This window comes from Endocarpon pusillum (assembly GCF_000464535.1).
Source record: "Endocarpon pusillum Z07020 unplaced genomic scaffold C682903, whole genome shotgun sequence".
Taxonomy (NCBI): domain Eukaryota; kingdom Fungi; phylum Ascomycota; class Eurotiomycetes; order Verrucariales; family Verrucariaceae; genus Endocarpon; species Endocarpon pusillum.
The window spans coordinates 254,483-278,945 of record NW_006913468.1 but is presented as its reverse complement, the minus strand read 5'-3'; the positions used below and the strand labels follow the sequence as shown (position 1 = coordinate 278,945).

The window sequence follows — 24,463 nt, the reverse complement described above, 5'->3', positions numbered from 1 at the left end:
TGGAGGCGTCAGGAGAATGGGTGCACGAATCAAGATGGGTGGGGAGTATAAAATGGCGAAGGAAGTATGCTGTTGAAGCATGGAGCTGTCGCTGAGCTGGAAGTCGGAAGGCCTCGCCATTACCAGGGAGGGACTTGAGCATAAAAGCTTTCTGTGCTTTGACTCGCGAGCTTAAACAAGACTAGAGCTAATAAAGGAAACTCAGAGAACAAACAGCCGTAACTAGAAGATTCAGCTCCGAACTCAAGTCCTCTTGATAGTTGGGAGATATCAATAGGGGAGCGAGGTCGAGAAAGGGAACATGGAATGTTTCGCCATGCAATACGGGCCTCGCCGCCTCCTTTCCTCCATTCTGTTGCCGCTGCTCTGTTTGGCAACAGCCAAGCCTGAAGCATTTCACAATTTTCTGCTTCGGCCTGCAAAGCCGCTTCATCTTCGAACTGTAGAAGCAGACCTGCTTTTTACGCCTCTTTGTGCTCAAACGAGACACATATACGCTTTCGATAGGCCACATCCGACTGAGGGATGGAATATCAAGGAACGAGTGTGACACCTAGAACAGAATCTCTCCACTGCCCTCCATCTCGCCGCCCCACAGCTCTCCAGCCTTCCTCGATCTGGTTCTATCACTCTTCTTTCTCCGCGCTTCTTCTTCCTTCTTCAACGCGAACACATCCTCAATGTGTGCTTCGGTATATCCCGGTGGGAGGTCATCGTCTTTGTCCAAGTCGATCTCGCCAATCAGCAAAACATTCTCGCCACGGACCAGATATGTTCCTCGGGGAATGTCAGCGAAGAGTCGGCGATCGTTGGAGGAGCTGACAAAGTAACGCTCGGTTGTGGATGTGAGGACCAGGTTTGCTAGCCGGTGATGATGTCAACCACAGGGACAAAAAAGAAAGGGGGACCGTCTTGCAGGATGGAGCGCACCAAACTGATCCCAGGTCCTTAGCACGCCAATCAGTTTCCGGCCGTCTCGAAGGACAAGCATGAGTTTTTCTGTGAGGTTTCTCGACGGTTAGCTGCCTGATTGTATGTTTCTGCGGTTTTGTTGTGGCTCGCCATCTCATTGATACCACTCTCGAGCTCCTCCCCCTATTTCACCTTCACCTGCGCCAAAAGAAGTGCCAAATGAAACGGAGAAGCTCAAGGGTATAGCGTCGGTGAGGTAGTGAAGTTGAGAATATATACTGTGCGGCAAGCAGGGTGGGAGAAACCTCACTGTCTGTAAGATCGAGAAGCTGGGCTGCTGTCGTAAACATCTGAGGAGGCAGCTGTGGTGGCCCGGCTGGGGCCCCGGCTGCAGCGCCGAGTTGTCCGCCGGAGTGAGGTGTGCCTCCTCGTGGAGGGTCAGAGATGGTGAGGTTCTCCATGGTTAAGGATGGAGAGACAGAGGATCGTTATCTACGAGGCTTGCGATGGAGTGGCATGATGAGGCTGATGAGTGAGGCCCGCGTCATCTTGGTGGCAGAGAAAAGGTGGAAGATGGAATGCACATCGTGGTTGATGGTTGATAGAGATGTCGTTGAGCATGAGTTGGAAAAAGTGGGAGCATGCGTGCAGCTTATCTGCACTAACCCCTTTGGGATAATGTGCGTGGGCATATGAGTAGGGACATCATACCTCATTCGCTCCCAAGGCACCCTGTTTCCCTGTATTCGTATTCGTATTTGTATTTGTATGTACTCTTGTTCTCTCGTGTTCGGATGTACCGGACAGAACCATTGTAATTGACGAGTGATTGGTTCAGCTCCTGAGCGCCCTTCCAAACAAGACGTCTATCAATGTCAGATCGACCACCGGAATTTGGTCCGAAGCTTCGATCTCTTCCCTGACTACATCTTTGTGTGCAGCAATCTTCTGCTTTCTTGCAAGATTTTATGCCCAGAAAAGAGTTAGTCCAGCCATAGTGCAACTACAGAAATATTTATCTACGAGCTTGCTGTGAAAGGCAGCCTGGGCGTTGCGATTATGGCAGCATTCTACCAATTTCTACGCCAAAAGTACAACCCTCCAGCCCTCACCGAGAAAGACTTTGCCGGCAAGACAGTCTTGATCACGGGCGCCACCTCTGGCCTGGGTCTCGAAGCAGCCAAGAAGATCGCCGCGCTCGACGCGTGGACGGTCATCATCACTGCTCGAGATCAAGCCAAGGGAGAAAGGGCGAAAGAGGAGATTGAATTTGTATGTCGAGAGCGAGCCATGGATGATCTGGACATCCAGGTCTGGCCGTTGGACATGAGTGATTTCTCGAGCGTCAAGCGATTCGCAGACAAAGTGAACAAAGAGCTGCCAAGGCTTGATGCAGCTATACTGAATGCCGGGCAGTCGAATAGGACCTGGAGTAAAGTCTCAGCTGATAACGGACCGTGGGAGATGACGTTGATGGTGAATACACTGGCTACGGTCTTTCTCGGGCTGCTTCTGCTGCCGAAGCTGCTCTCGACAGCCAGAGCCAAGGGCGCTGATCCCACAGACCCACCACATCTGACTTTCGTATCTTCAGGTACGGTAATGGGGGAGAAACCCGAGAGGTACGCCAAATACGAGGGCAGTCAGAACGTGTTGGAGGCGGCAAGCCAAAAGGATACATACCCCGACGGACGAGCCCAGTATGCAACATCCAAGCTTTTTATGGAATATGGCATGCGATACATCGCAGGCCTACCGTCCGTTGCCAAAGACTCCGGAGAGAAGACCGTGATCGTCAACTCCACCTGCCCAGGGATGTGTGAGACCGACATCGGACGCTCATGGCGCGGCCAATCTATCTTCCTCACATTTCTGATCTGGTTATACCTCAGCCTATTCGCGCGGTCGGCGGACCACGGAAGTCGGAGCTATGTCAGTGCGCTGACGAGAGGCGTGGATGGACATGGCAAGATGTGGAAGGATGATGAGTATCGAGAGTCAGTGTACCCCAGCCCCAGTCCCGATCTCACAAGGAGAGCGTCTGCTAACCAGCTTCAAAGTCTTGGACCCATGGTTGACAGTGAACAAGGAAAAAAGCTTGGTAACGAGGTGTGGAGGGAAATGGTTGAGATTTTCGAGAAAGAGGCGCCAGACATCAAGGAGATCATCTCGTCCCAATAAGACAAGAATGAATATCTCGAGCTTCTGTCATGTAGTGGGTAGTATGCAGGAATGGAGATCTAGACTGCACAGAATCTCCTCCATACAGAGATGATACTCTTCGATCAATCAACACTGATCTTTGGTGCGGCTTGCGCAGCCTTTGGGGCACAGCCTTCAAAACCAAGACCACTCTATATTATGATAAGACTACTACCAAGACCATTACCAGATCCCTACACCTCCCTCTATCCCGCATTAAGATAGCTGCCTCTGATGCTTTTAGGGTTCTGAAGTAGCCCCTTTTCAGCAATGGAGATAATAAAAAAAGGACCAAAAGAAAAGAAAAACAATCAACAGCTGGTATTCGCTGGTGGTCACCCACCCAACTACTAACCAGCCGGCACATGGCTTAAGTACGGCTGAGCGAACGGGAAGCCCTGCTCTCCATGTCCTGTGGTCGATTGTGCTGGAGATGGTTCGATCAAAATACATAACCAATAAATGAGAATCCTTCAAGGAATAAATGGAATCGGGGCTGGTGAACGTCGCTATATGCGATGATGCGTTGCGGGAAGATGTCATCTGTTTCCTCTCGATACATCATATATTTGACATTACTCGACCTTCTCAGGTCTGCAGACAAATCGATATGTACCTAAGCAAGGCTGACAAGCAAATCGCTAAAACGCAGCAGACTGTGCGGAGAGTGAAGATAAACGCAAAGGGGTGTACGACCGACTGTAGATCTCTCTCCCGAATATCTATTTCTCCTCCTTCTCCTCCTCTCCATCCACCTCCTTTTACAAGTGCGGAATCACCGTAGTCCAAGCAGGCACATCAAACGCATCCTTCGGCAACACCCTCAAACTGACCAACCCATCCACGACAAGGAACAACCGGGCAAAAATATACGCCAACCCACACGCCAACATACACCCGCCAATCAGTCCATACTCCACCCACGTCGCCTGCAGATACTTGAACCGATCCCAATACACCCTCGCCCAATGATACCGTAGCGCCATCAGACACAAAAACACCCACAAGGCTCCGGAGCAGCAGATGTAGACCGACGAGAAACGCCAGAGGATCTTTTCCATCCGTGTAGGGAAGAAGTCGCGCTAGGCGGCGGCGTGCACGGCGCCGTAGCCCATGGACGCCAACCACATCGCCATGCCCATTAGTTTGTCATTGATGGAGGGGAGGAAGTGGTCGGAGGGCCAGTCGCCAAGGGCGGTTAGGACGAGTTGTTCGAGGATTGGTTCGCTCCATTGGGTCGTTGTTCTTGTTGTAGTATTGGAGGATGAGGATGGGGTGCTGGTGATTGCGGTGCGAGGGGTGAAGCGCTCGGCTACGGCGGGGAAAGTACGAATCGCATAGGAGGCGAGCTCGATACGGGTTTGAAGTTTGGCGGCTGTGTCGTCCGTAGCGGCGACAGTTTCGAAGGTTGCTAGTCGTTTGATGACAGTGGAAGACTTATCATTTGGTGGTGCGGATGGTTCGGGTCGAGCTCTCAATCTGCCCATGATTTCATCTACTATGCTTTTCTTGTCAGGTTCGCCGGGGGTGCGTGGTGATTTGGCATTTTCGAACCACGACCATCCAGGAACGAAGACGCTTGGGCTGAGCAAAAGCTGTGGCACTGCTTGTGGAGGTGTCTCGACGTCAGTCGCTGAGGTGGGCTTAGTATCATACCAGGCAAATCCTGCAAGTTCTGGCTTACGCCATGATCGTAGCTTTACCCTCGTTAAACCTTTCCTTCCACTCAGCCTGCTGCTCATATAAAAATAGGCACATAGTGCTTCCATTCCGTCACCTTGGACAAAAGTTGGATGCTTGACATTGCTCGGCTTATTCCACCAGAGGATATAGATCACCAATGCAGTGAAAACGTGGCCCAAGGTATTGAACTCCAGCAGCGTAATGGTCTGATGTGAAAACGCGCGGGATATTGTCTGTACGATCATCCAGCCTGCCTGCACACAAACAATGAATCTTTCAATTCCGTCACGTTTGCTTTTATCTTCGAGATGCTTGAGGCTGATAACTGGCAAAAGTCTACAGCGAGCAAGTAGAAGGACTCCGGGTGCTGTTAGCGTAAGTCGATCTCGATTCGGGATAAATGCTTCGTCCCCTTGAGGTAGAAGATCCATTTCAAAAGCAAAGCCTCCCATGCCTGCATACATGCTGTGAACGAAAGTCCATCGTGTTTTCCCAGTGGCAGCTGCAACAGCTTTGTCCGTGGTATAGCCCTGAAGGTTGTTAGCTTGTTGTAGTTTAAGAGCTAGAAGTCTATTAACACTGGATATGTCAACCCCTGACCCTCCTTCCTTTTGTTGAGCTAGTTCTTCGTCGAAGATTTTCTTCATCTGGGAGCTCATGCTCTTCGCAGATAGCCACTGTTTCCATGCAGACAATACTACCAATTCGGGTATGAAAGTGCCCAGAAGAATCCACTTGGTGTAGCGTAGATATCGTTGAGTTCTTGTCTCACTTTTCATTGGCACATTGAGCTGCAACGCGGAGCATACACAAAGGGCAAGAGTGACAAGACAGGAGACAATGATTCCAACAGTCCCTCTCCCTTTTGGGTCATCGACATATCCGTGTACGAGTTCCTCCTCGGTGATGTCTGCTCCGCGGGCATGGAGAGGAAATGTCGAGCTTAGCGTGGCATGGGAATTTAGCATGAGAAGAGAGAGGAAGAGGACGGACATTGCCTGCAAGTTTGACAACTAGCAACCAGCCTGGAAGAGATGAAAGGTACATGGAGATAGTGACGCTACCAACTACGGGGCTTTAACCAAGGAGATGAAGGACGACCTGGTGGAACGAATACATACGAGAACTCGCAGCCCAGTCAGGAAACAGAGAGAAGGATAGACAGCAATAGACTGTTTCTCGACCTAGCGATGCACGAAGATCACAGATACTACCTTAAGAGAGCATGCTTCTCAGTAATATGTTGTCGTAGCTGTGAAGCACTAAGATGCACGACTGTGGTACTCGAAACGTCTGAGGTTGAGGGACTGGAGGGATGATCGTCCCCACGAGACTCGCCAACATCGTCCCAGCTATTTAATTAGCGCCTAGCAACAACGTCGACCATGGACTAAGAGTATGGGATGGATGATTGATGTCGTCTGCAAATATACCCTCTCCCAGGCGTGAGATTTCATAGATCTAAAGGGGAATTGTTTTCAATTATCGGGTAGCTCAATCTACCCGTAGCAATTGGATTGAGAATCTTGGCACGTTCCATCTTTTAACTATCCTTCCTTATCGGCTCAGGACCTACAATGGGGTAGCTCCCCTCACATATGCTGAAACTGGCGCCCGGGACTATGGCTCAGCTCCGGGCCCACCAGGGGGTGCAGGAATTCATTTTACCACAATTTGCGCCGACATTTAGCCGAAATAGGTCATACCACCTTATGTACAAAGTTACTGAATAAAATTAAGTATTCTTATCCTTATAGGTTTTCTGTACCGTAGAGTCTTATTCAGAATTAACAGGAGGACTCATGTTGCTGAATTGATCGAGTAAACTTGTGTAGGAAATAGGTACTTGATGTGTTGACTCGATTCGGCTAAATGTCGGCGCAAATTGTGGTAAAATGAATTCCTGCACCCCCTGGTGGGCCCATCAATCAGCCGTCCTAGCCAGGCCCGTCAGTGAGCCTGGGCATGCGGAGATGGTGTTTCAGCTTCATCCAAGTCGATCCATCGCCTTCTCTCTCACACAGATGTGGAGTCGAGCTTGAGGCAGCATAGACCCGTATGTGTCAAGTCTTCCGACGCCAGAGGAGATGGACAAGAAGAAGGCCATAACAGCTAGGCTCGCTGCGCAGTATCTGGACCGGGCACATCAATGCAGTCTCTCGATGCACCTGTCGTGCTACACATGCCAAATGCACGAATAGACGCCTATTAGATGCCACGACTGATGCCGCCAAAACCCTCCAGAAAGCCGGCAGGGAGATCGAATGCGCCGCGCTGCTTCTGTGGGAGGAGATACCGGCATGGCAGCAGGATGGGAATCAGTTCATGGAGACTGGGTACCGGTACTGACCCCAACCATCACACATCTCAATTGGTTCACTCACTAAATGACTTGCAGACCACCAGCCGACGGCTCATACCGAAAATGCTTGAAGAGCTGGACATACATCCACAACGAGACCGGCAATATCTTCTTCCATCTCATTGGCTCGCTACTGTTCTTCACGTTGCCGATTGGTGTATACAAGGAGCTTGCGCCGCGGTATGCAACGGCGGACAGGGCCGACGTTTTTGTCTTTGCGACATTCTTCTCAGGGGTTGCGATTTGCTTTGCGCTTTCGACGCTGTAGGTTAGATTAACAGGCTCCGACGCGTGTCACGAAGATCACAGCACCAAGGAACGAAAGCTGATCTCTAGCAGATTGCACACCGTCATGAACCACAGCGAAGAGGGGGCCAACTTCGGCGTTCAATTAGACTACCTCCGAATCCTCCTACTCATGTGGGGGGCCATGATCCCGATAACTTACTACGGCTTACAATGCAATCCGCATATACGGATTACGTACTGGATATCTGTACGACCCAAATTTTCCCATACTCAAGAAATTCAACACTAGCATAAAAACTCCTACGTCCCAGCTCTCCCTCCCCGGCCTGACCTCCTCAATCCTCGCCCTAACCCCCACCTTTCGCAACCCACACCGAAAAGGGACGCGCGCGCCCTGTTTTTCTCCGGTTTCGTCTTCTCCATCCTCATCCCAGTGTCCCACGGTATCATCCTGCATGGATGGGAGGCAGAGAACCATCGTGTCAGCTTGAATTACTTGCACGGGGTGCTAGCGTTTAATATAACAGGGGCGTTGGCGTATGGCCCGAAAATTTCCGAGAGTGTGTGGAGCAGGAGGTTGATCTGGGGGTCGGGGAGGGGGGGGGGAAAGCCGTCAGATTATGCACGTGGCAGTCATGTGTGCAGTGGTAGTGCATCTGTTTGGGTTGGTGTGGGATTTTGACCATGCGCATCGGATGCCGTTGGCTCGTACCTGAGAGCTAACGCATGGCTTGGAGAAAGATATCGACGTTGTATCCGTTGACGGTCTTAGAAGGATTTCCTCTTAACTACAATCCGTACGTACTAACAAGTTGTAAGGATAATTAATATAATGAGTATTTCCCGGGCAAACAGATCCGTCAGCTTCTATGTCCCGCCCTTCCAGCCCCGGAGAAAGCCTCCGTAAGGCTCGGCGGCAATCACCAGATTCGGGCGATCTAAGATGCGACCTGCGTCCGTCTCTCAAACCAACATCGGGCCACGAACAGCAGCTGAATTGGCATGATCTCGTGTCAATCCAGATCGTAAACGCTGTGGAGCGTGGGCAAACCCAGAAAAGATAATGCTAGCGTCTTCTGCTGCAGGGTGGATTCGAAAAGCGAACCAGCCGATATTGCATTGCTCCTCGATCCACCTTCGCCCTACAGGGGTTAGCGGATTCAATTTCTTCAGCTGCTGACGACCCCATCTCCCTATTAGGGAAATGCCCCGAGGCCAAGTTTGAAACGTAAGATACAACTAATTGATTGCTAGTGTCAATTGTAGCTTCGGTGGCATGCGCGGGTGGTGGAGGACATCCGGAGGGTTTGAGTGGGGGTTTGCGATCACCCTACGCCCTGGCTTTCGATCGCCACACCTCAAAAGTGACCGTGTTCTGGAGAATCGCCACTCTGGAGCAGAGTTGGTCTTCCAAGGTACCTACCTCCTTGTCACATTGTCGGGAGTCTGCCCGCAGGACCCCCGAAGTGTAGTGCGTGCTCCCATGCCCATTCCTGCAAGAGCGATGGAATGATTATCAAGCAGCCACAATGAGAGGTCGTTCCCGCGGCCATTGGCAAGGAAGGTGGAGATGGAGATGATGTGCAGCCAATAGCTCTGGGCGTAGTGAATGGAGCCAGGGTGATAACTTGTATTCAGACGCACACTTCCTGGAAGACCCATTCATATCATGCCAGCGATGCAATGACATGACTAGTTCGGTACCTCGGATTTCGCAAGTCATGGCCCAAGTTGACGGTATTCATTATCGCTCGCCAGTTCGATCGTCACGGGACATGGGACATGGGAAATGCGGCTCAAGTAGACAAACCTACAGATATCTGCCGCCGGGTCTCTTTGTGAATTGGTGTTTTCATCATCCATCTTGCCCTTCCCAATATTGACGCTGATCGCCCGGATCGTTAAAGGTTGAGCCACCTGAGCGTCAGTAACATACCCCGCTATCGTGCCGCGTATCGATAAGGATCATACCACCTCCACCCCCTTGGCGCAACTCTCGTGAAAAGTAAGTAGCAATGAGAACGAATGCCCGAGCAGAAGAAGAAGGCGATGCTGACTCGTGAGTAGTGTCGTTGAGACTTGAAGTTGAGTACGAAACTCCTCTCAACACCTGGGCACGACAAGACGATCGTCCACATCTCATTGCTCGTCTCGCCAGAGCAGCACATGAACTTCCATCGGGTGGAGCCATCAACAAGTATGACTCGATGTATCCACGCAGTATCGGCCAGCGTACATCCATAGCAGTGCATGCTCGATCCGATGTCCCCTCTACCACGGCGTCGGACAATATTCCCCAACTGACCCGGGGGGACTCGAGCGCATCATCGATCAGTTCTGCTGACACCGACTTGGCAAGCGCTCTGGATGGCATGCGTATATTAGAATCGGTCGACGGCGTGCTTCAAGTGCCTGACACAAGCCGGCCTCATGCGGACTTGATCTGCCCTTGGCAGATCCTCGACTGCGAAGAAACATTCAATGACATCAGGGTATGGAAAACTCACGTCTTCGCGCATTTTCGTGGTCATCAATGTCCAGAGACTGCAACTTGCTTCCTTTGTGAGAGAGTCTTTGATCAGTCTCCACGTGATGACTCGGCACGTGCGTGGAATGAGATGCTCTCCCACATGGCGACAGAGCATTTTCGCGGCATGGGTCAAAGACTCGCGACGATACGGATTGACTTCAATCTGATGAGATGGATGTACAACCGACGCATCATTACTCCTGTACAATTCAGGGCGACCCAACTGTTGCCGCGACCAACTGTGTTAGCAGAGAGCACGGGTGAAGTCGTCAACATGCCCGAGGCACCAATGGCGCCATCACCTGCGTCACCATCATCATCGCCTCCGGTTGAACAAAGCGATGTATATACCGTCCAGGCATCACCGCGACGAGAAAGAAGGCCCAGGTCGAGAGCAAGAACAGGAATGAATTGAGCTGGAATTGACAGAAACGGGCGGCTGGTCCCGCCCAGCTTACAGGGTGTGCTTTGGCAATATCATTAATGTTCTCTTCCCCTTCTTATCATGAGCTGGGTCTTTTCTTCCATTAAGTATGTTTGTGGGATGATTGTGGCTGTGCGAGGCCAAGGCTGTCAAGAAGTCGGTGAGACAAGGCAGTGTGTTGCCTTTTGCGACTCAGGGGTAGGTGGCCTGAGATTCAAGGGCTCTGGGTGAAGCTGTCTGGAGAATCTCCACCATGACAGCTTCATGTCTCGCATTTTCCCTTGGAAGAGCTGTGGTGATGCTCCTGGTAGGAGATGGCATAGGCTGGTGATAGTACTGTAATGACGGTCGTTTTTCGAGGGGTTGTGGTTATTTCTTTGAACACGACTGCAAAAGCTGTCTTCTCTTCTCAATCATATGGCTGGCAATGTCTTCAATAATACATTCTCTCTCGGTATGCTCATCGTCTCTGGCATGTCTGCTAGGTGACAATGAAAGGATCCCCTTTACTGGTCATGACTTACTGCGGTCTCTGCCTCACTTTGGGCACACATCATTACCAGCAGACCACGCAACATGGATCGATATCTCCTAGCTTTCTCTTTCTGTGATCACTCAAGTATAATCCCGGGGGATTGTTTGGATTAAATGGTGTGGCGAAGTGTAGGCCGTTCTTGCACAGCCTCGATGCCTCCAGACATAGCCCCCTCGTCCCCTGGTTTGCGACAATTAGGCATTACCGATCTACATTACAAGGACTCCCCACGAAGTTCGTAAAATCATGTCTCAGACAGCAGCCTCAAAACAACAGTGAATGACTATCGTATAGTTGTGCGCCGTTGGGCTTCTTGTCTCTGGGTGGGATGCATCCTGCGCCGAGCGACTGGTTGAGAAGTTCCACTCTTCAGTATATCATGTAAGGGTTGGATTTCAAAAAAAGGAGGCACCATTCGCCCCACCACCAGCACAGAAACTATATACTAGTTACATGGACAAGCAGTCGACTACGTAGGAGCGCTGTTGACCGACGAGGCCGAATATTCAAAGCTAACGTACACTCAAACGACCACAAATACATCTGTCCGGATTTCGTACAGTTCACTCGTCACTGATTGCCCCCATCAGGCTCCGCACTCATTTCCTTGACCATTTTCTTTAATTCTTTGACCTGCTTCTGTAGCTCTCTAACCTCCACCACCGCCGTTTCGACTTCCACATTTGGTCTTGTCACCTCCACCTTCTTACCCCAACCTTCTCCCTCCAGGTCAACCTCCCCTTGCAATTCCTCCCATTCCTCTACCGTATCATCATCCTCCTCCCCTCGCTTGCGATTCAATCGTATCGTCTTTGCCTCCCGCGCTTCAATAAATGCTATGATGGCCAACAGCGGGGAGTAAATGACACCCATCACGTAATTATTTAGTCTTTCATAGCGATGTCTGTCCATCCACCATTCAAAGGGGATAATGAGGAAGACGATCTCGATGAGATTGAAGGGCGCAATGAAGACGTTTTCATCCGGCGCTCGGACAAACTGCATTGTCTTGTGAGCAAATAGGGCCATGTACTCGTCAGTGGCGTTTTCGGTGATATCTGCATACGCGGAGTTATAGAGCGCGATGAGAACGTTGAGTAGGATGACCATCACGACAAACGTGAAGATATAGTAGAGTATAAGGCCGAAAGGATGCTGAAAATTCTCGAATCCGCCAAAATCAGGAGATTGCATAACAGCATTGACCATGGCCTGAATGATGAATGTGGTAATATCTCGGTTGTGGTCGACCTGGTCGAGGCCGATGAAGGCCTGGAGGAAGCCAACGACAACAACGACAAGGAGAGCGAAGAAGATGAGTGATTCCTTCATCATGACCTTGACGATGACAAGCATTGAACCGAAGAAGCGGAAGGAGTCAAGGTAAAGGAGAAGGCGCATCCAGAACATAGGGGCGGAGAAGGCGAAGAAGTTGTAAGAGAGCTGGTTGTACCTGATGCGTTGTTCATCGTGGGTGTCAGGGGAGTGGATGAGGGCGACAATGCGGAGGACGAAAGAGATGCTCAGGAGGGTGTAGAGGGTACTGTTGAAGGCATTCCAGAAGCCAAAATAATAGCGGCCGATTTTCCAGAATTTGGACGCTTCGTCAAAGATGAAGCCTGCAGTCATGACGTAGAGGATGCCTTCCACGACATCGAGGTCACCCGTGGCATTGATAGTATTGACTGCAATGGTATACAGAACCAGGTAGAGCAGGGAAAAGAAGATCTGAACGGTGTTCTGGTAGACAGGCGCACGCATGCGGTCAGGATTGAGATGGTCCCAGTAGTTCGAACTCGTCTTCTCCTTGTACTCGACAAAATTAGCTGGGTTCATATCGTCCTGATGCAGCCATCCCCTCCAGAGGAACTTGACACATTTCTGATAGCCGGAAGAACCTATCACCCATACAGCGTGAAGATCAACAGCCCGCTCGATGACGTTGGCAGGTTTCGTCTCTTCTCCGTCCCGCATAATGGAGTAGCGCTTGAGCAGGACTTCTTGCATAAGGTAGAACTGGTCCTCTTCAGACTCGATGATCCGTTTGGCCATTACCTCACAGGCCACTGCTCGCACTTCATGGAGCTCGGCATCCCAGAGCTCTAGGAGAGCCTGTCTCTTGAACCATCTCTTGCACACCAGTAGACAGTAGACAACACATGCTTGGTACTTTTCTCCTCCAGCTTCCTGGGCAGTCTTGATCACCTTTCTGGTGATGACAGGACTATTCGCTCGGGTAATCTGTGCTTCGTCAAGCTCGCAAGGAATGACTTGTTCAAGCTGATATTTCAACCGCAGTGCAACTTTTGTGACCTCTTTGGCGGGAAACGGGGACGGAGGTAGATCGCTACGGTTGGAAGGCAGAACTGCAAAAATATCAGCGGTCGAAACGTAGCACACTTCTCTGAAGCATACGTCTGCTCAGCTCATCCCTGTGTGAGTGTCTATCGCTGCTAACACCATTGAACATCTTAGACCAACGCCCCATCTTACCTGACTGGCTGCAAGAGAGGAAGCCGTCCAAAGGTGGAAGAAAAATCAATTCCCCCCTTCCATTGGAAAAACTGGGCTACCAAGCTGCTCGAAAGTTGGCAAGCACCACCCATGCCGGCACTCCGCACCCCGCATTTGACGCGCTCGGCGCGCTTTGTGTACTTCAGTTTTGGGCGTCCCCGCCATTTCGCCAGGTCTTGGAAAAGAAAAGACAACGCACCATGGCGAGAGACGTAGCGCAAAGCTCTCCACTACAAGGACATGACTTTCTCTGCCTCTATGACGTCTCGTGGACCCTCTATCGCCTCCAGTGGCCAAGTCTCTCCAACAGACCCTACTCGCTGCTCTCCAGTTCTCGCAATCGGGCCAACCGCGCAAAACAGCTGAGGGACTTTCTTCACATCGATGTGACAGGCGAGGAGGCCGACAATACCTTCGATGAGAAAGCTGGCGCGATACAAGAGTGCAGTTGGGACTTGCTCGAGGCTTCTGACAGGGAAGAGGGTGCAATTTTGCTCGACAATGAAGGAGTACGGATTGCAGAGGAGTCGGGCAGCGGAATCCTGATAAATCTTACCTATGATACGGCAACGTACAAGATGATCCTATACGGCCCCACACCATCTCAGCCTCCAGATACAACCGCATTCCACCAGCCGACAGTGATGCTTCCTCTTCTTCTAACGAAGACTCCTGTTCCTCTGAGCAAAAGACTCTTCACCTTCCTTCTCGATACCTTTGACATTCGCATCTCACCCCTCAAGCTCCCGCAGTCCCTTCTGCAAAGCACATCCGAATCCTACATCAAAATGCTGTACCGTCACACCATGTCCGTGTCTATTGCACGCAGAAGTGTATTCTTGAAAGATTCTCTGAAGGACATCAAAATAACTATCTCATTTAGCGCGCCCATCTCGCCGCACTTGCGCACCATCGATGTAGAAATCCCTGCTGATACAGTCTGCAATCTCATTGAAGCATCTATGTCCAGCAAAATCTCTTTTATGCAGGCACTGGCGGTGCATCTGGAGCACCATACAGGCATGCACCTGCCTTTACCTGCCAACGAGGATAGACAGACCGAAGAAGTTGAGCCACGCATTTGCATAACCAAGTTCGTTTGCCATGCATTCGCGCTAAGTGGAGATGGACGATTCAAGATTGTTGAGAGGGCCTACAGCGCAGCAGAGGTCGAGAACCTTGGTAGTGTGGTTCGTGAGGCGAACGCAATGGTACTGTCGTCCTTGCTAGCGGAAGCTGTTAAGGCGCCAGGATGAGAGCAAAAACAGAAATTTCGAGCTGTCTAGACTGATAAGCCAGAAAAACCACCGGCGGGGTCCCTATGTCTGCATCAGCCGAAGAGGGAGCGCCATGTAGTGCTTGATCAGAGTGCAACCAAATAATTCCCTTGTCGCTCCTGCCTGGGAACGGTCGGACGCCGTTTGGGGAGATGAATCTAATCTCACGAAAGGGGCTTCGGTCTTGGGCTTGCCAGCCCGGTGTACGCGCCCTCGAAGTCCAATCCAGCAAGCATATTCTGCACCCCATCTATCTCCTTGCTGATCTCCTCCACATTGCCGGCCAGCGCCGCAACCTCATCAAATTTTCTCCTCTTGTTCGCATCCGCCACCATCTCTTGCACGAAGAACTTTTGCTCCTCCAGCACTATTAGGCGTTCCCTCAGCTGCTTCTCCTCTGCTTCTAATGCGGAAATCTGTGATGATTGTTCTGAGGAGATCTGGCTGAAATGATCGAGATCATTGTGTTTAATGGATGCGAGTGCAGAGGGAGGTCGGCCATTCGACAATTGCAGGCTGGACTTGCTTCCATGAGGGGTGGCATGTTTCAGAATCTTTGGGAGCGTTTTGAGCGGTAGCATGTGTAGGTGGAGAAAATTGCTTGCTTGTTGATAGATAGCCTTCTGCAGTTTCTGTTGAGTAGGATTGTCCGTGGGAAGATCTCGAATGCGTCGGGCTGCTATGTCGTATTGGGTAAATGAATCCATGAGTCGCTTACGTACTTTGGCAGCTTCGGTGACTTGAGCGGACGTTGGTGGCGTGTCAGGATCTTGTAGGGTCGCGAGAAGCTTCTGGAACCTAGGTAGGAGCATACGTATGCCTCTTTCGAACTGCACGAGGTTGTCGTAGGCCCGTACAGAAGGTGGCTTTTGCGTTACCTCAGCCGCAAAGTCTTGCTTGAAGAAGAGTGAGGTGTTGCAATCTTTGCAAAGTCGGACGTCGATCGGCACCTGCCCTTCCGGTTTCTCTGTTGCGGGATTAGCTAGAACAATATCAGCGGATAAGCATAGAACAGTTACAGAATTGACGTACTGGTCTCCACATTCAAGCCAATCGTCAACGAGCATCCTGTCGTTGGGTCACCACAGACGACTTTGCCGCAAGTTCGGCAGTGGTGTCGTCGGAATGTGTAGGTCGTGAAGTCTTGTTGGCAGTAAGGACAACGAGGGACGCTACCATCTTCTTGCCAGGTTACAACAGATTGCTCGAGCGCTTTCACAGGGTCGATCTGGCTCCAAGATAAAGACCAGCGTTTGTTGGGTATCTGTTGAGGTATCTCTGTTGGCGGATTGGCAAGCAATTGGGTCAGCCGAGTCAGCCGCTTTTCAAGACGTGAGACTTCGAGATAATTCCTGTCAACAGTCTGCTGCCGCAATCTTCTAAATTCCGACATGTGATCCCTTTCGAACCCAGTCTTATCGTTGTAGCCGTTCCTAGACTTGTAGCATGTCTCGCATACCCGACACCAGATACCTCTGACCGGCTCATGCTGCGCTGATCTCGAAAGCTTCATCTGGTACATGGTGTGCTCATCGCAGAAGAGCTTCCCACAATGCCGGCAATTGACGCTTCCATTGGGAGTTGTAAGTCTCTTCCCGCACATTGGCTCCGAACATGAGTCGAAGGGCCCACGCTTTTGCCAATGTTCCTTTGATACAACTTCATCGGGATCTGGCGGTGGTGGTGGTCGAGGTGAAGGCGTAGGTGTAATGTTTGGGTCGCTTCCGCGGCGAGCGCTTGACTGAGGCTGGTGTTCATCGTTCGCTTCAAAGACATCAAGACCTTTCAACTTCTGATTGAGAACAGCAAGTGGTTGAAAACGCTTGGCTTTGATCATCTGCGTCTTGAACCAGTCTTTGACCTCATCCTGGCGCTGATCTTCGAGGTTCCTATGTGCATCATCAAGGTGTCTAAACGAAGAGGTAAGCGTCTGCATGATGTGCTGTGCTGTGCATCTTGTCTCACCGGTTCAGTTGAAGCAATGTAACCTATGAAGATGTTAGAGGAAGCAGCACTCTAAGAGGATCCGGCTCACCATCTCTTCATTGCAGATCGGGCAGGCGAGCCTGGAACTCGCCGAGGTAGCGACACTGGCCGCTGATGTATCCCCATTATCGATGGATATCCTCGAGGCTAGGTCTAGACCGTCAGATGAGGGAGGTGTTGAGAGGCCTGAATTAAGAGAGAGGTTGCTAGGTGAGGGTGATAGCAGATGGGAATTAGATTTACGATTTTGAGGCGACTGAGTGGCTGGAGACAACGAACTACCACTACCAAGTACTCTACCGCCTCCAAGAGTCCTTCTTGACATGATCTTGAATCACAGAGGCACCCATGAAGATGGCGCTGGCGGTTGGTACTCGAAGATCCACCAAGATGGATGGAGGGGTGAAATGCAACTGCGGCAGGGTCCGAAAGTCCTCTGGTCCTCCCGTCCGGGGGTCCAAACCAGCACTCTCTGCCTCAGCCTTACAAGTTGCCTCTGGATTGACTAATCAGTTCCGTTGCCTCCGGGCGGGGGCTTAACGGTGGCAGGTACTATCCTTCACGAAGCCCTATCTCCAACAACGTTTACCTATCAAAGCTAATATGTATTTGTACTTACTATTCACTGAAACTGCCGGTTGCAGAAGTAGCACTCATAGTGCAATGCCGGATAGTGACACCAACTCCTGTTTGAGACGTGGTCTTTCCAGCAGCACCTTGCTGACTATGCAGCTTTCCCAGCATCTTCTTTCAGACTGACAATTCGATTGAGTACAACTTTGTCAGTAGTGGTGTCCTTGTCCAAGCAAAAGTAAGCCACCCTCAGACCCTGAAATCTGACCGTCTCAAGTCCTGGCACCCTTGAATCCTTACCGTGCTCGCTTGTCAATTCGCCCTTTTCCATGTGCTGCTCACCAGCCTCTTCTGGCCAGGGCGCTCTCCGCCTAATTTCTGTAAGACCTGTTTCGATCATGGCAGTCGGGTAGATCTCTTCACTGTCATCTCTGATATCGTTGAGATAACCACCGCCTGCAGCATCTGGATTCTCTGATTTGAAGAGAGGATTGAACATTCGTGCCTCGGCCACGACTGGCGAGCCATGCTGCTGTGACTTACCCACCCATTGTATGTATGTTTTCGGCTTCTTGAAAGATTCTCCTTCAGGGGGCTTTTCGTACTCTGCATGTATTTCGGTAACACGGCCAGAGGTTTCGTCCTTCTTGAATGACGTTGCCTTCACAGGGTAGGGTACTTTCAACAAGCCAACTGACTTCCCAGGAGCCATTCGGAAGAAGTCTTTGCTTTCCACCTCACGGAAGTCACTTCGATCAATGTAAACTGTCTTAGTGAAAGGGACCATATGACTGCCCATTGCTGGATCTTTTGGTGCAAAGGGCAGTTCTACTTCCTCCACATAGTCATCGGGCAGATTGTCGATGACGACCGGCACTGGATCCAGCACGAGCATGAGTCGAGGGACTGTGAGCTCCAGATACTTTCTGACTGACTGCTCGAATCTGACGATCTGAATATTGGTAAGTGCTGTGGAGACGCCGAGCTCGTTTATAAAGGAAAGGATCGCGCCCGGAGGGATTCCTCGACGTCGCAGCGCAACAAGCGTGTACAATCGAGGATCGTCCCAGCCTCGAACGACACCAAGTTCCACAAGCTTTGCAATTTTTCGCTTGGACATGACAGTGCCAGTGACATTCAGGCGGCCATATTCACGCTGCATGGGTTTGTAGACCTTAACGGCATCGCACAGCCATTCGTATGACACTCGTGACTGGAGGAACTCAGTAGTGCATAATGAGTGGGTAATGCCCTCGAAGCTATCACATAAACAGTGAGTGAAATCATAGGTCGGATAGATCCTCCATTTCACTCCCGTGCGGTGATGCGGTGCATCGAGTACTCGATATGCGGCAAGATCCCACATCTGCGGGTTACCATCTTCTATGTTCTGCTTCATGCGCAGAAAAGCTTCGCGGGGTTTGTACTTGCCATCTCTCATGGCTCGGAACTCGGCCAGCGACTCCTCTGTGGGACGCTCTCGATGCGCACAAGCAAAGCGAGGTCCATGATTGGGCCCACCTCTCTGCAATTTTATCTCTTCGTCGGTGCAATGACAGACATAGGCACCATCGTACTCGATGAGCCTTTCTGCGAGCTCATAGAGTCTGTCAAAGTTGTCGCTTGAGTAAGTGATCTTGTACGGCTTGAAGCCCAGCCATGCAACCATTTCCTGAATAGCAACAAAAAACTTTTCGTCCTCTGCTTCAGGGTTCGTGTCATCAAAGCGTAGATAGCAATCCCCTCCGTGGTAGCGAGCAAATCCAAAGTTCACCGTGATAGCCTTACTATGACCGATATGTAGATAGCCATTTGGCTCTGGTGGAAAACGAGTAAAGACATGCTCTGCGGGTCTTTCGGCATAGACACCTTTGAGCCATCCTTCTTTAAACATGGCATCCGGATCTAATGGCTCTGTAGAAGTCGTTGGCGCTTTTGCTGGCTTGGTAGTTGGAGGCTTGACATTTTTGGGTTCTTTTGGCGGTTTGGGTTGCTTGGGTGCTTTTTGCTTTTTCACCGTCCGATCAGTCACAGCACTCTCCATCTTGTCCTTTACGCGCTCCGGTAAGCTTTTCTTGCCCTCGTCCTCAGTCGCCATGTTGGTGAGATGTACCTAGTCGATGTGATTCAGAGCAGCGGCTTCTATGCTTATCCGCGGCTATCGCGCCACAGAAAGGGATCGAAGCCAAATCTTGATGCCTCAGCGGCTAGATCACTCGCGGTTAATTGCGGATCAGACCAAGTACGTAATCAGAGTTCGTGTAACTAAATTACTCTAGTAGGCACGGAGTAGCCCCCAAAAGATTCGCCGCGGACACACACCAAGTTTGTTGCTACTTGTCTTCCAGATCACCCCAAGATCTTTTATAAGAAAGTGTCGCAAGGTCTTTGGTGACACTTGTGAGCTTTGAGTTCTGCCATCAGCATTTCCAGTTGACTCGTTGTAATACCAGCGCAATGTAAGGGTTTCCAGACTTTCGGAGCATGTAACTAATACTTGACTGTAGGCCATTAGTAGACAATCCCCAGATACAGTCTGCGACTCTCCACACAGCTTTGCCGCTTACATTCCATCTCTACGTGTGGCCCTTCACGTTTCTCTGGCCGGCGTTTCTTGCCATTTACCTGTCGCCAACCCGCTATGCAACATACATTAATGGACAGGAATGGACTTTTGTCTGGGTGGGGTCCATTCTTACCCTACAGGCACTTGTCTGGCTGATGACCAAATGGAACGTCAATCTGAATGCTGCGTTTACGACGCGCAAGGCAACCTCAGTGGATGATGCGGAATTAATTAAGGTGACCCCTATTACGAATGCCGGGTCTGCCGCCATTTGCCGCATAGACCGCGAGAAAGAGAGAGATCGATTGAGGATAAGCTTTCTGTTCCAGAAGAGACGGTTCATATATTCGCCCGAGAAGAAGTCATTCGCCCCTTTGTCGTACCCCTTGGATGCCCACCAGAAGCCTTCGCTTGCTACGTTCCAGAAATCGCAGGGCTTGACAACGGCGGCAGAGGTAGAAGCAGTACACCAACATTATGGCGATAACACTTTCGACATCCCGGTACCGGGCTTTGTCGAACTATTTAAGGAACACGCAGTGGCACCTTTCTTCGTCTTTCAGGTTTTCTGCGTAGGTCTCTGGCTGCTGGATGAATACTGGTATTACTCACTGTTTACACTCTTTATGTTAGTCGCATTTGAGAGCACAGTGGTATGGCAACGCCAGCGAACCCTGACCGAGTTCCGCGGTATGAGCATCAAGCCCTATGACATTTGGGTCTATCGAGCAAAGAAATGGACTGAGATCAAAAGTGACAAGCTGTTGCCTGGAGACCTTGCCTCTGTAGGCCGAACGAAGGAGGACTCTGGAGTTGCATGTGATATGTTGGTCGTCGAGGGTACGGCAATAGTCAACGAAGCAATGTTGTCCGGAGAGAGTACACCACTTCTCAAAGACTCCATTCAGCTGAGACCTGGCGACGCTGCCATCGACCCGGAAGGAATTGACAAGAATGCTTTCCTCTATGGCGGCACCAAGGTCCTGCAAGTCACGCATCCCAGTGCTAGCGAAGATGCTCCCGAAACTGTGCCGACGTTAGCTTCAGGTGTGCCTCCACCTCCCGACAATGGCGCCATGGCAGTAATTGTCAAGACTGGCTTCGAAACGAGCCAAGGGAGCCTGGTGAGAACCATGATCTACTCCACAGAACGTGTCTCTGCCAATAATGCTGAGGCATTATGGTTCATCTTGTTCTTACTGGTGTTTGCCTTGGCAGCCTCCTGGTACGTCTGGCAAGAAGGCGTGCAGAAGGACCGCAAGAGATCAAAGCTGCTCCTTGACTGCGTTCTCATCATTACCAGTGTGGTGCCACCTGAGCTGCCGATGGAACTTTCCCTGGCAGTCAATACCAGTCTGGCCGCCTTGAGCAGGCTTGCAATCTTCTGTACCGAACCGTTTCGTATCCCTTTTGCCGGCCGGGTAGACATCGCTTGTTTTGATAAGACCGGCACTCTCACAGGCGAAGACCTGGTTGTTGATGGTGTTGCAGGTCTGTCGCTGGGCAAAACGAGTCTGGCGTCGCAGCCAGACGGCGCGCAAATCGAAATCACCAAAGTACCAGACTGTGGCATCGAGACTACACTTGTTCTTGCCACAGCCCACGCGCTAGTCAAGCTAGATGAAGGAGAAGTTGTAGGTGATCCTATGGAGAAGGCTACACTCAATTCCCTTGGATGGACACTGGGTCGCAATGACACGCTTACAAGCAAACCGCAAACCGCCACGAAGACGAAATACACATCTTATGCGGCATCTGACACTGTTCAGATTAAGCGTCGCTTTCAATTCTCCTCGGCACTAAAGCGACAAAGCTCTGTGGCAACGGTGGCCACTACCGACAGATCTTCTGGCAAGAGGTCCAAGAGCACAATCATTGGCGTGAAAGGTGCACCGGAGACCATCCGAACCATGTTGGTTGACACTCCACCGAAGTATGAGGAGACATTCAAATATTTCACCCGAAATGGTGCTCGAGTGCTGGCGCTCGGCTACAAATACCTTTCCACAGATGCAGAGATTGGCCAAAAGCGCATTAATGATATGAAGCGAGAGGAGGCTGAAGCAGATCTTCATTTTGCAGGTTTTCTTGTACTTCAATGCCCGTTGAAGGACGATGCTATCAAGGCTGTAAGAATGTTGAATGAGAGCTGCCATCGAGTGGTCATGATCACCGGTGACAACCCTCTGACCGCTGTCCATGTGGCTCGTCAGGTTGAAATTGTCGACCGTGACGTCTTGATCCTCGACGCGCCAGAGAATGATCAATCCGGCACTCGGTTGGTTTGGCGAAGCATCGACGACAAGATGAACGTACCGGTCGACCCCTCGCAGGATCTGGACGCACAAATCCTTGCAAAGAACGACATCTGTGTTACTGGGTATGCTCTGGCCAAGTTCAAGGACCAACGAGCATTAGCTTCTCTTCTGCGTCATACATGGGTCTACGCCAGGGTATCGCCCAAGCAAAAAGAAGAGATATTGCTTGGGTTGAAAGATGCAGGCTACACGACCTTGATGTGTGGTGACGGCACAAATGATGTGGGAGCACTGAAACAAGCACATGTTGGAGTAGCACTCCTTAATGGTTCGCAAGACGACCTTAATAGGATCGCTGAGCACTTCCGGACCACCAAAATGAAGGAGATTTACGAGAAGCAGGTCTCGGTGATGAAGCGCTTCAATCAACCTGCGCCTCCTGTGCCGATCCATATTGCTCACCTCTATCCACCGGGGCCAACCAACCCCAATTATCAGAAGGCAATGGCGCGAGAGGCAGAAAAGAAAGGTGGTGCCGCAGCAATTGCCGCTAAGCCTGAAGCCGATGAGAAGCAAAATGGCAGCATCGACACCGTGGTCTCACCAGGAGCTCAAGCCCTCCAGCAGAATCTGACCCCACAACAGCAGCGAGAACAGAAAGCTCGAGAAAAGGCTGCAGGAGTGGCTGACATGTTCACATCGAAGATGATGGAGCAGGAGCTAGATGATAACGAGCCGCCAACAATCAAACTGGGTGATGCTTCTGTGGCTGCGCCCTTCACGAGCAAGCTAGCCAATGTCGTCGCCATTCCCAACATCATCCGACAAGGTCGATGTACCCTTGTCGCCACCATTCAAATGTACAAAATCCTGGCATTGAACTGCCTGATCAGCGCATACAGCCTTTCTGTCATCTACCTCTCCGGCATCAAGTTTGGAGATGGCCAAGTCACCATCAGCGGCATGTTGATGTCTGTCTGCTTCCTTTCCATTTCTCGAGCCAAGGTAGGAAGGATCTCTCTCACCATCCCGACCAACAGTGAAGCTAACTGAATTATTCCTATCCAGTCCGTTGAAGGTCTCTCCAAAGAGCGGCCCCAACCCAACATCTTCAACCCCTACATCATCGGCTCCATCCTCGGCCAATTCGCCATCCACATCGCCACCCTGATCTCCCTGTCCAACTACGTCTACAGCGTGACTCCCGAAGCGCTAACCTCGGAAGTCGACCTGGAGGGCGAGTTCGAGCCCTCCCTCTTGAACTCGGCCGTGTACCTCCTCCAACTGATCCAGCAAGTTTCCACCTTCGCCATCAACTACCAAGGCCGGCCCTTCCGCGAATCCATCCGCGAGAACCGCGGCATGTACTGGGGACTGATTGCGTGCTCGTTCGTGGCGTTCAGTGCGAGCACGGAGTTTATCCCCGAGCTGAACACGAAGCTCAGGCTGGTGCCGTTCAGTTCGGAGTTTAAGTTCGTGATGACGGCGACCATGGTGGTGGACTACTGTGGGTGTTGGGTTGTGGAGAGGGTGCTCAAGCAGCTCTTTAGTGATTATAGACCCAAGGAGATTGCGGTTCGGAGGCCGGATCAGGTGGAGAGGGAGGAGAGGAGGAAGAGGGAGGAGGCGGCCCGGTTAGAGATGGAGAGGGCGGAGAACGTGGAGAAGGCTAATGGGGTGGCTTGAATGTGGAGATGGAGTGTTCTGCTAGAGATTTCTGATAGACCGAATGAGGCCGTCGTGGTTCTGACAATAAAGATCGTGCTCTCTTGTCATTGAAGTTATGGCCCTTCTGGTTGTGATGGCTTGGTCAATTGACCTGTTCTGACGCTTGCTTCCAATCTTTCGGTATTTCCAACCTGGCATCTCTGCCCGGTCGGCCAGCTGATTCCCGGTCAGATGTAGAACTGTATGACAGGCAAAAGAAGTGAGACCGAATGGTTGTGCTGGCCGATACCAGTGTCGGAAGCGTTTCGATGCTGGTTCTGAGATTTCCGCAGCACAAGAGGGGGAATATGGACTCGAGACGAAGCAAGGGCTGGCTGTACGAGGCTGGGAAAAAGAGCACGCGCGCGAGAGAGAAAGAAAGACGGGAGCGATCGAAGCCAGGGACGTGGGACGAATGCAAAGCTGGATTGGGGAAGTTGAAAAGGGGACACACGGGTTAGTTCCCATCGAGAACGAGTACAAGTGACAGAGGGCATTTAGGAAAAGAGGCTACGACGGGAAATTCAGAAAAATGGGGTTGCTTTGCTATCCTAACCACCACCACCACCACCACCACTATTAACAGAACCCCAAACAGCGTGCCGGTATACCAGCCAACCCATGTATGTACAACCCAAGAGCCCCCAGTAACCGCTCAAGGACAATCAAACTCGCAGCGCTGAAA

At 51.1% G+C, this 24,463-nt stretch overlaps 9 protein-coding genes across 9 annotated transcripts; 4 read left to right on the top strand and 5 right to left on the bottom strand.

Moving 5' to 3' along the window:
- Positions 1-553: 553 nt before the first annotated feature.
- On the bottom strand, positions 554-1,373 carry EPUS_02672 (uncharacterized protein; the record flags this gene model as incomplete). Its single annotated transcript, XM_007787595.1, has 3 exons — positions 554-861; positions 931-999; positions 1,223-1,373. The coding sequence occupies 3 exons, from the start codon at positions 1,371-1,373 to the stop codon at positions 554-556; spliced, it is 528 nt and encodes a 175-aa protein (XP_007785785.1).
- Positions 1,374-1,971: 598 nt separating this feature from the next.
- Positions 1,972-3,093, top strand: EPUS_02671 (uncharacterized protein; the record flags this gene model as incomplete). Its single annotated transcript, XM_007787594.1, has 1 exon — positions 1,972-3,093. The coding sequence occupies one exon, from the start codon at positions 1,972-1,974 to the stop codon at positions 3,091-3,093; it is 1,122 nt and encodes a 373-aa protein (XP_007785784.1).
- A 1,103-nt stretch (positions 3,094-4,196) lies between these two features.
- On the bottom strand, positions 4,197-5,792 carry EPUS_02670 (uncharacterized protein; the record flags this gene model as incomplete). Its single annotated transcript, XM_007787593.1, has 1 exon — positions 4,197-5,792. One exon carries the CDS (start codon positions 5,790-5,792, stop codon positions 4,197-4,199), a length of 1,596 nt encoding a protein of 531 aa, XP_007785783.1.
- Positions 5,793-6,884: 1,092 nt separating this feature from the next.
- On the top strand, positions 6,885-10,353 carry EPUS_02669 (uncharacterized protein; the record flags this gene model as incomplete). Its single annotated transcript, XM_007787592.1, has 6 exons — positions 6,885-6,925; positions 6,999-7,139; positions 7,196-7,423; positions 7,499-7,579; positions 8,663-8,823; positions 9,476-10,353. The coding sequence occupies 6 exons, from the start codon at positions 6,885-6,887 to the stop codon at positions 10,351-10,353; spliced, it is 1,530 nt and encodes a 509-aa protein (XP_007785782.1).
- Positions 10,354-11,467: 1,114 nt separating this feature from the next.
- On the bottom strand, positions 11,468-13,367 carry EPUS_02668 (uncharacterized protein; the record flags this gene model as incomplete). The annotated part of the gene is made up of 2 exons (XM_007787591.1): positions 11,468-13,263; positions 13,313-13,367. The coding sequence occupies 2 exons, from the start codon at positions 13,365-13,367 to the stop codon at positions 11,468-11,470; spliced, it is 1,851 nt and encodes a 616-aa protein (XP_007785781.1).
- Positions 13,368-13,611: 244 nt separating this feature from the next.
- Positions 13,612-14,667, top strand: EPUS_02667 (uncharacterized protein; the record flags this gene model as incomplete). The annotated part of the gene is made up of 1 exon (XM_007787590.1): positions 13,612-14,667. One exon carries the CDS (start codon positions 13,612-13,614, stop codon positions 14,665-14,667), a length of 1,056 nt encoding a protein of 351 aa, XP_007785780.1.
- A 185-nt stretch (positions 14,668-14,852) lies between these two features.
- Positions 14,853-16,999, bottom strand: EPUS_02666 (uncharacterized protein; the record flags this gene model as incomplete). The annotated part of the gene is made up of 4 exons (XM_007787589.1): positions 14,853-15,670; positions 15,721-16,598; positions 16,654-16,676; positions 16,724-16,999. The coding sequence occupies 4 exons, from the start codon at positions 16,997-16,999 to the stop codon at positions 14,853-14,855; spliced, it is 1,995 nt and encodes a 664-aa protein (XP_007785779.1).
- Positions 17,000-17,398: 399 nt separating this feature from the next.
- Positions 17,399-19,345, bottom strand: EPUS_02665 (glutamine--tRNA ligase; the record flags this gene model as incomplete). Its single annotated transcript, XM_007787588.1, has 1 exon — positions 17,399-19,345. One exon carries the CDS (start codon positions 19,343-19,345, stop codon positions 17,399-17,401), a length of 1,947 nt encoding a protein of 648 aa, XP_007785778.1.
- Positions 19,346-19,442: 97 nt separating this feature from the next.
- EPUS_02664 (uncharacterized protein) lies at positions 19,443-23,757 on the top strand (the record flags this gene model as incomplete). Its single annotated transcript, XM_007787587.1, has 3 exons — positions 19,443-19,489; positions 19,755-23,076; positions 23,140-23,757. The coding sequence occupies 3 exons, from the start codon at positions 19,443-19,445 to the stop codon at positions 23,755-23,757; spliced, it is 3,987 nt and encodes a 1,328-aa protein (XP_007785777.1).
- Between the last annotated feature and the right edge of the window lie 706 nt (positions 23,758-24,463).